Source organism: Poecilia reticulata, chromosome 15 (assembly GCF_904066995.2).
Source record: "Poecilia reticulata chromosome 15, P_reticulata-male-v2, whole genome shotgun sequence".
In the NCBI taxonomy this organism is placed as follows: domain Eukaryota; kingdom Metazoa; phylum Chordata; class Actinopteri; order Cyprinodontiformes; family Poeciliidae; genus Poecilia; species Poecilia reticulata.
This window is the reverse complement of record NC_088844.1, coordinates 4,592,142-4,602,393: the sequence shown is the minus strand read 5'-3', so window position 1 is coordinate 4,602,393 and position 10,252 is coordinate 4,592,142. Positions and strand designations below refer to the sequence as shown.

The following is a 10,252-nucleotide window of genomic DNA, read 5'->3' as shown; positions in this document are numbered from 1 at the left end:
CAAGGTTGGAGGAACCCTTCGCCGAAGCGCCAGTGCTTGAGAGCACCAGGGCCGGCGGGAGCCCTTCATGGCAGGCCACGTGTGCTGTTCGGTCGGTTGTGTGTGTGTAAGTGTGCATGGGAGACATCCACTGGAGCTCCAGGACCTCCAGCGGGACCCCGGGCGGACCGGAGTCCGCTCAGAGCACACCGCCTTCGGCCTGGGCCCAGGGTGTCCTTGCCGCTCTGTCCTGCCTTCCACAGAGCTCCGGGGCGAGCCAGAGAACCTCCAGGCCCGTCGGAAGGACCCAGCAGACTCACCGGCCAAATCTGAGACATGTCGGCCAAAGCCCCGGTTCTCCAGAGAAAAGGCAGACTTTTTTTTTAAAACCGCTCAAAATGCACTAAAATGGGGGAAAAGAGGGCTGAAACCTGCTTAGATAGGCTCGCCAGACATCCAGGTTTCCTAAAATATAATTTTCTAAGACCTCACTTTGCCGTTTTTCTTCTAAGTCCCTCTTTTCCAACTCTCTCCTGATATCGTTCCGGCGGTGTTTTGACGGGTAAGGTGACGCAATACCCTCGACCGAGTTTCATGGGCGAAAGTGAAAGTAAAAAAGACCGGACATTTTAGTGTGCACCGGACCTTCCGGTGCTAATATCTCGGTGGTTCTTTGCGGTAGAAGGAAACGGATGGCACGGGGCTGTTCCCCGGACTCCGGACTATCGGGCCATGGTGCGTTTTTACCGAAAAAGTGCATTTTTTTCCGCGAAAGCGGACCGAATGGACCCGCTTTGGCGAAAATCACTTAAAAATTCGTTAAAAATCGTAGGAAGGTCCTGGAGCAAATCGGACACCACCAGCGCACTCCTGGGACTCGCCCGGTTCCATCGGGGTATGACATGCCTGGGTCCCGTCCGTTTGGACCGCTTTTTCGGGGACCGAATGGACCCGCTTTGGCGAAAATCACTTAAAAATTCGTTAAAAATCGTAGGAAGGTCCTGGAGCAAATCGGACACCACCAGCGCACTCCTGGGACTCGCCCGGTTCCATCGGGGTATTACATGCCCGGATCCGAACAAGCGTTCGGGGTCTGGGTCGTGTTTCGGGACCCTGGTAAGGCACATGACAGTGGCGCTGAGGATGATGATGTTGCAGCAGCCGATGAAGATACTCACGTCGGGCGGGGCTGAGCGGGGGATGAGCGAGGGCTGAGACCCTCGACAGAGAACCGGGCCTAGGGAACCGGGACTTTGGTCCAGGCCTCCGGGAGTGACATCACCCGAACCGGGGGCATCCCAGGAGCACGATGGTGCCAGTCCCGGTTCGTTTGGACCGCGGGAAAGGGTACTTTTGACCCGACTTCCGGTAGACGGTTAAACACCCATAGACGACCGCAGGAAGGTCCTGGAGCGAAACGGAGGCCACCCTAGTAATCCCCGGAGCGGCCCGGATCCAACGGTGTACGGCATGAGCGGGTTCCGGGCCTTCCGGACCGCCTCCTCGCGCCCCCCCCGGGCCCGCTTTGGCGCAAATCGCTTAAAAATTCGTTAAAAATCGGGGGAACGTCCTAGGCGAAATCGGAGACCACCGGGGCACTCCTGGGACTCGCCCGGTTCTTCCAGTATATAGTTTGCCTAGGTTCCGTACGAATTTGAAATCCGGGCCTGGAGCAACAGAGACATACAGGCCTGCAGAACCAGGCTGGGACATCCAGGCACAGACATCCAGGCCTGCAGAACCAGGCTGGGACATCCAGGCCTGCAGAACCAGGCACAGACATCCAGGCAGAGACATCCAGGCCTGGACATCCAGGCACAGACATCCAGGCCTGGACATCCAGGCACAGACATCCAGGCAGAGACATCCAGGCCTGGACATCCAGGCACAGACATCCAGGCCTGGACATCCAGGCACAGACATCCAGGCAGAGACATCCAGGCCTGGACATCCAGGCAGAGACATCCAGGCCTGGACATCCAGGCACAGACATCCAGGCAGAGACATCCAGGCCTGGACATCCAGGCCTGGACATCCAGGCAGAGACATCCAGGCCTGGACATCCAGGCACAGACATCCAGGCCTGGACATCCAGGCCTGGACATCCAGGCAGAGACATCCAGGCCTGGACATCCAGGCACAGACATCCAGGCAGAGACATCCAGGCCTGGACATCCAGGCACAGACATCCAGGCCTGGACATCCAGGCACAGACATCCAGGCAGAGACATCCAGGCCTGGACATCCAGGCCTTGACCTCCAGGCCCACACCCAGACTTGGCTCCGGGGTCAGACACAGTCTTGGAACCCCCCCCACCCCCGATAGAACCAGGCTCTCCACACGAGTATGTGAACCCACACTTAAGCACCCCTCCTCGGACTAAACCAAGCAGTACGCAGGCCCTGGAAGCTCGTGCCCCTGGTAAGGCAACTCAGTTTTACGATGTGGCCTTGGGTTGACCGGGGAGAGGCTACCCTCCCCAGCCTCTTCCGGCCGAGCGCCCCCTTTCCGGTCCCTGGATGGGACTTAGACTTTTTCTCGCCATCAACTGAGAACCGGGCCTGCCAGGCCCACCGGCCGAGCACGTGACCCACACTTAAGCACCCATCCACGGACTAAACCCAGCAGTACGCAGGCCCTGGAAGTTCGTGCCCCTGGTAAGGCAGCAGGACTTAGATTCTGGTAAAAAATGTTGGGTTTCTCCATAGGTTTAACTGGAGAGTGTTCGCTGCGTACCCAAATTTTGCACATCTTCTAACGGCCACCAACAGGGCAATTTTGACCCGATCGCGATGCGGCTTGGCAGCCTTTGCGATCTCGTCTCGGCCTACACACACACCGAATTTTGGAGCTCTAGCATCAAAGCTTGGCCCTTCAGAGCCATGTGCGGTTTTCGGACCCCAGGTCCGGATCGACACAAGGGGGCGTGCCTGAATTGAAAAACCGGTGACATTAGTTCCATGTGGTCGGACTGAACACCCCACGAAGTTTCAGCTCCGTTGGACCACGTTAAGTGGGTCTCCCTGGTGTTTGAATTTCGTGTTTCCAGAAAAACCGCTCCATTGATTTGAATGGGAAATGGCCGCCCGGAACCATAATTTTCCACATATTCTAACGGCCACCAACAGGGCAATTTTGATCCGATCGCGATGCGGCTTGGCAGCCTTTGCGATCTCGTCTAGCTCTTTAAACGTACCGATTTTTATAGCTCCAGCTACTACGGTTCTTGCTGGGGGCCGGTGCCGTTTTTAGAAATGGGGGGTCCGGATCGACCCCACAGGGGCGTGCCTGGATTGAACAAGCGGTGGCATACGGTCCATGGGGTCGGACTGAACACCCCCACGAAGTTTCAGCTCTGTGGGACCACGTTAAGTGGTAATGCCACGCGGTTTTATTTCCAGTTACCATAACCCCTATTCACCCACTCGTAAACCAGAGGCGGGCGGGGGCGCCGGAAGTCCGCTGCCCTAACTCGTTACTGGAGGCGGGGCGCCAGTAGTCGCTGCCCTGGCTCCATTCACCACAAACACTTTGTCATTTTTCTGGTGTCTGAAAATATTTCTAAGTGTTGGGAACACTTTGTCATTTTTTTGTCTATCACCCACTTTTCAGACTTTCTTTTATCCTCATTCAGATAGTGTTTTTTCGCATAAGGTGTTTAAATCCCAATCAATTCTTTTCGTGGCCCTGGTAAGGCATGATTCAACACTTAGAAAGTTTTCTGAGACATTCTGTGCGGCTGGAAGCAATCGTGCAATCAGCGCCCTGCCTGCCTGCCTGCCTGCCTGCCTGCCTCGCAATCAGGCTCAATAGAACCCAGCTGCCCGTTCCAGCCTTTCTGCTGCGACCTTCTCCAGAGAACCAAGCTTCTGCCAGACAACCAAGCTTCTGCCGGACATTACTGCCAGACGTGGGTCCAGATGCCTCCAGACCGACGCTGCCCAATCTGCCAACGCAAGTTTTCTCTGCTGCCCAAGCATTTAGAGCGGACCCATTGCATCTTGAACCCTGCTGAGCGTAAGATACTCCTTGCCTTCGCCCACAGACGAGTGAACATCCGTGGGATGACTTGCCCAGTCAGAGCGTGTGGATACAATGGTCCGAGGGTGGACAGACATCTGTCCGGTGCTCACAACCGCCTCGAGCCACAGGTGTTAGCCGACCATCTTCTGCAGCTTCAGTGGCGCTCAACCCCCCGCGCCATCGCAGAGCTTCGCCCCACGGATCCGAACCCGCCGCTGGCATCCGGCCTGGACGCCCAAGACCCGAACAGCAGAGCTCCAGAATCGCAGGGGAAGACGCAGACGTGTCGTCGTCGTCTCCCGGCACCCCACGCCGGGCACCACGGCCGATATCAAGTACAGACTCTTCTCCTCATGCTGTCACCATGCCTGCTTCTGCTTCTCCGCCTGGTTCACCTGCAGCCACCGGAGCCCCGTCTCCTGCAGCTTCTCCGCATGGTTCACCTGCAGCCACCGGAGCCCCGTCTCCTGCAGCTTCTCCGCCGGGCCAGACCGACTCTGATTCCCCTGCAACATCAACCTCCACAAGGCCAGTCAGAGGACTTGCCCTGCTGCCATTTGCTCCAAGGAAGTTTCCACCACCCGTGGAGCGCTACCTTGAAGAATTCCACTCAGATCTGCGGGGTGCCCTGCCAAGCCAACAGCACCGGATGAACGCACGCTCCAAGCTGGGTCGGGTCCGTAGCTTTCTCTCATTTATTGCACACGGCAGGCAGGTGAACCCCACCTGGAAGTTCCTGGACGACGTGGAACGGGTCCACGCCTTCCCGCAGGCACTGAAGCTGAAGAAAAGAGCCATAACGACTGTTAAAGTTTACCTGGTGAACCTGTCCCAGTTCATGGATTACTTTGCCGCTACACCCCCGCGGGAATGCAGGCTGACCCGGAGACAGATCACCGCCGTCAGCAGAGCGGTCAAGGCTGACCTCCTCCAAATAGCCACCGAGGTGACCCTCCACCAGATCGAAGTTAAGCGCTCCAAGGAACGGCGGACCGTCACCAGAACCCAGCTGAGAACCTGCAAGACCCTGGCCAGGACGACAATCCCTTCCCTCCTAAGAAAGCTGGAGAACCAGCCAACCATCCAGTTGCGGAACCAGTTCTATGGTTACCTAGCTTGCTATCTCTCTGCGGTCTATGGTCACAGAGCAGGGGTCTTGACAAACATGACTGCCGACGAGCTCCAGGAAGCGATTGATGAAGCCCAGGAAGGCGCTCCGGGCTTTGTGATTAATGTAAGTTTCTGGTAGAACCAGACCTGGTAGAACCAGACCTGGGGAACGGGCATGGGAAGCTAATCTAATCTAATCTGATCTCTCCTCAGGTGAGGAGGCACAAGACGAACCGTGCGTTCGGCGCCGCCCAGCTGTTCTTGAGCCATGCCGAGTTCGGGTGGTTCGTACGTTGGATGGGTGTCCGCCGGCTGCTGGAACCACGCTGCAAGCTGCTGTTTTTCAGCGCACAACAGACGCGTATAAGACGGCTAAGCAAATACGCGGCGTGTGCATGGAGCTCAATGGGACTTCCGGGCCGTCCCACGGTAACCGATCTGAGGACAGCGGTAGCGACCCACGTGAGTGATCCATTAACGGCTCTGAACTCACCCGCTTTTCTGTTTTTAAATGTATTTTCTGGTTCTACGCAGGCACGGGATGCGCACGGCAGCGAGGTCAGGGGACAACTGTCTAGGGTCATGTGTCATGACACGAGGACCGCGGACCGGTACTATGCCAACCATCTCACCGCGGAGCAATTGGCTGACATCCGGAACGCGTTCGACCGAGCCACAGCACCCCAATCCTCTCCGAGCTCTGGAAGATCAAGGGCCGCTAGTCCTGCGAGTGTACTGGCTACGGATGGTGACTCCTCGGGGGATCTGGCTCCATCAAGCAGTCCTACAGAGACGGAGCCACCCACTGGAACTATTCAATAAAGAATTTAAATGTTTACCGCTAAATCTGCTTTATTATTGGGGTGTTTTGGGGAAAACCTACGGGCAGAGAGAACCATACAACCAGGCCCTCCAGACGAGTAAGTGAAGCCACACTGAAACACACCTCATCGGCCCCAGAAGTACGCAGGCCCTGGAAGTTCGTGCCCCTGGAGAGGTCTGATGACCCAGAGACTGGCAGGAGAGGGGACAGGCCCGCCACACGCCCGAGCGTGACGGGCCCTGGCCGGCCTCGAGAGGCCGGCCAGCCCCCTCTCCATCCTGGAGGGTCAGAGAACCGTAACCAGCAAGGCACCGGCCGAACCTGCGCACACATACTGTGGTCCCCCTCCTCGGACCCCAACCCCCCAGCACACAGGGCCTAGAAGCTCGTGCCCCTAGTGGGGCAGGATCAAACCAGACCAAGGGAGGGAAGGGGGGCCGAGGTCTGCCACACCGGAGTGTGGCAGGCCCACACCGGTCACGGATGACCGACGCTGGCCCCCAATCGCCTCTGAAGGGTCAGAGAACCGGGAAGGGAGAGAGAACCGGGAACCGAAGGGTTGTGGGGGGCGAGCTGAGGCCTGCACCCTCGCCTGGGAACCGGAGGAAGTTCGTGCCCCTGGTATGGCAACGGTCCTTTCGTGGGGGCCCCGGAGGTCGGCCGACAAAAAGGATAGGATCGAGGGGGGAATCTCTTGAATGTCAGTGGGTACCCCTCTCTCACGACGGTCTGAACTTCTCTTCACCACTGGCAGAGTGATCCATCGCTAAGAGCTTTTGTGTGTCTGTTCAGGGAAAGCTCAGAGAATGTGGGTTTGACAAAAGCGACCGACTGGCGCTCGACTCGCCGAGGGCCCCCGCCCGACAGGGCGAAGGTCCGCCGCCGAGGCGAGTCATTGAACCCCCCGTGCCCTCTCCGGGGGAGAGGGGAGAGTTGGGTACCAGCCGGCGCGCGGAGAGCGGCCAGGGCTTAGCCGCGTCCCCGCACTGGGGGTTTTCGGTTCCGAGTTTGGGGCCGTCACCGTAGGTTCGCCGTGCGCTCGGCGCCGCCCAGACGCAGCCTCCAACGCTCGCTCCGCCGTCCGGCCCCGCGAAGCCCTTCGGGGTCGGAGCGACGGTTACGAGCGCTTTGGAGCAGAGGCTGCCGGGCGGCCCGGAGGGCGCCTTCGGCGGGTGGTCGGCCCCGGACTAAGTCGGTGGAGCCGGTCCGCGACAGATACAAATCCCACCCCCAAACAGTTAAATGGGGCGGGAAGAGCACAGCCGCGGGCCGGAGCCCGGCGCGGAGAACGGTCGTGCGCCGCGGCGGGCCGGAAGACGGACGGAGCCGAGGCTCCGCCGCTCCCGCCCCGGACGCGACATCCGGCCGCCGAGACCCCCGCGCCGAGGATCTGCTATCAAGTACGGGGGAGGGGGGGAAAAGCGGTGTGAGGGAGACGGGGGGCTCAGGTCGAACCACAACCGCCGAAGCGGCGTGGCCGGCCCCGGCCAGACCCTGAGGACTGGCCGGCCCCGTTTCCCCGCGGCGCTCCCCCCCCCAAGAACCTCGACCCAGCAATTAGTTATGTAGCCACCGAGAGCCAACAAGAGCCACGCGCCGAGAGCGGGGCCTCACTCAAGGCCCCGCAACCCAACGCCGCAGCAGCTCTGGTCTCTCAGTGGCTCAATCTTTTAGACAAGCATATGCTACTAGGCAGGCCGGTGACGGAAGGTTGCTCCGGCGACGCACCGCGTGGGTGCGCGCTTTATCCGGAGGAGAGCCCGCCGACTTCCGGCTCCGAGGCGCGGGGCATGCATCTCGAAAGGTCGTGCGTCGTCAGGGTTTGAGAAACTCTATGATCTCCTGGAGCCACCGCCGCTTGCGGAGGCCGGTTCCACCCCCAAACGATACCCAACTGGAACCGACCGGCGATGGACCAGTGAAAGACGGCTGGGACAGACGGGACGTCTCGGTCTCGCTACCGATGGTACGACCGCGGGCTGGAGCGGGTGGGGTCGGGCATACATGCCTCCAGACCCGCGTCTGCACGGGTCAGGAGACGGGCCTGCAAGGCTGAAGGAACCCTTCGCCGAAGCGCCGATGCTTCAGAGCACCAGGGCCGGCGAGAGCCCTTCATGGCAGGCCACATTTGTACCGTACCACAGACTGTCAGTACCCGGGTCTAGAGGCGAACCTGCAAGGTTGGAGGAACCCTTCGCCGAAGCGCCAGTGCTTGAGAGCACCAGGGCCGGCGGGAGCCCTTCATGGCAGGCCACGTGTGCTGTTCGGTCGGTTGTGTGTGTGTAAGTGTGCGTGGGAGACATCCACTGGAGCTCCAGGACCTCCAGCGGGACCCCGGGCGGACCGGAGTCCGCTCAGAGCACACCGCCTTCGGCCTGGGCCCAGGGTGTCCTTGCCGCTCTGTCCTGCCTTCCACAGAGCTCCGGGGCGAGCCAGAGAACCTCCAGGCCCGTCGGAAGGACCCAGCAGACTCACCGGCCAAATCTGAGACATGTCGGCCAAAGCCCCGGTTCTCCAGAGAAAAGGCAGACTTTTTTTTTTAAAACCGCTCAAAATGCACTAAAATGGGGGAAAAGAGGGCTGAAACCTGCTTAGATAGGCTCGCCAGACATCCAGGTTTCCGAAAATATAATTTTCTAAGACCTCACTTTCCCATTTTTCTTCTAAGTCCCTCTTTTCCAACTCTCTTCTCATATCGTTCCGGCAGTGTTTTGCCGGGTAAGGTGACGAAATACCCTCGGCGAGTTTCATGGGCGAAAGTGAAAGTAAAAAAGACCGGACATTTTAGTGTGCACCGGACCTTCCGGTGCTAATATCTCGGTCGTTCTTTGCGGTAGAAGGAAACGGATGGCACGGGGCTGTTCCCCGGACTCCGGACTATCGGGCCATGGTGCGTTTTTACCGAAAAAGTGCATTTTTTCCGCGAAAGCGGACCGAATGGACCCGCTTTGGCGAAAATCGCTTAAAAATTCGTTAAAAATCGTAGGAAGGTCCTGGAGCAAATCGGACACCACCAGCGCACTCCTGGGACTCGCCCGGTTCCATCGGGGTATGACATGCCAGGGTTCCCGTCCGTTTTGACCGCTTTTTCGGGGACCGAATGGGACCGCTGGCGAAAATCGCTTAAACATTCGTTAAAAATCGTAGGAAGGTCCTGGAGCAAATCGGACACCACCAGCGCACTCCTGGGACTCGCCCGGTTCCATCGGGGTATGACATGCCAGGGTTCCCGTCCGTTTTGACCGCTTTTTCGGGGGACCGAATGGGACCGCTTTGGCGAAAATCACTTAAAAATTCGTTAAAAATCGTAGGAAGGTCCTGGAGCAAATCGGACACCACCAGCGCACTCCTGGGACTCGTCCGGTTCCAACGATGTATGACATGTCCGGATCCGAACAAGCGTTCGGGGTCTGGGTCGTGTTTCGGGACCCTGGTAAGGCACATGACAGTTGCGCTGAGGATGATGATGTTGGAGCAGCCGATGAAGATACTCGCGCCGGGCGGGGCTGAGCGGGGGATGAGCGAGGGCTGAGACCCTCGACAGAGAACCGGGCCTAGGGGACCGGGACTTTGGTCCAGGCCTCCGTGAGTGACATCACCCGAACCGGGGGCATCCCAGGAGCACGATGGTGCCAGTCCCGGTTCGTTTGGACCGCGGGAAAGGGTACTTTTGACCCGACTTCCGGTAGACGGTTAAACACCCATAGACGACCGCAGGAAGGTCCTGGAGCAAAACGGAGGCCACCCTAGTAATCCCCGGAGCGGCCCGGATCCAACGGTGTACGGCATGAGCGGGTTCCGGGCCTTCCGGACCGCCTACTCGCCCCCCCCCCCAGGCCCGCTTAGGCGCAAATCGCTTAAAAATTCGTTAAAAATCGGGGGAACGTCCTAGGCGAAATCGGAGACCACCGGGGCACTCCTGGGACTCGCCCGGTTCTTCCAGTATATAGTTTGCCTAGGTTCCGTACGAATTTGAAATCCGGGCCTGGAGCAACAGAGACATCCAGGCCTGCAGAACCAGGCTGGGACATCCAGGCAGAGACATCCAGGCCTGCAGAACCAGGCTGGGACATCCAGGCCTGCAGAACCAGGCTGGGACATCCAGGCAGAGACATCCAGGCCTGCAGAACCAGGCTGGGACATCCAGGCAGAGACATCCAGGCCTGCAGAACCAGGCACAGACATCCAGGCAGAGACATCCAGGCCTGGACATCCAGGCAGAGACATCCAGGCCTGGACATCCAGGCACAGACATCCAGGCAGAGACATCCAGGCAGAGACATCCAGGCTGGGACATCCAGGCAGAGACATCCAGG

At 59.0% G+C, this 10,252-nt stretch overlaps 1 protein-coding gene across 1 annotated transcript; it reads left to right on the top strand.

The window, feature by feature from the left end:
* The first annotated feature begins 3,446 nt into the window (after nucleotides 1-3,446).
* Nucleotides 3,447-5,950, top strand: LOC145555005 (uncharacterized). The gene is made up of 4 exons (XM_081616039.1): nucleotides 3,447-3,934; nucleotides 4,026-5,237; nucleotides 5,327-5,575; nucleotides 5,648-5,950. Exons 2-4 carry the CDS (start codon nucleotides 4,368-4,370, stop codon nucleotides 5,933-5,935), a joined length of 1,407 nt encoding a protein of 468 aa, XP_081472165.1. The 5' UTR covers nucleotides 3,447-3,934; nucleotides 4,026-4,367; the 3' UTR covers nucleotides 5,936-5,950.
* The last annotated feature ends 4,302 nt before the right edge of the window (nucleotides 5,951-10,252 follow it).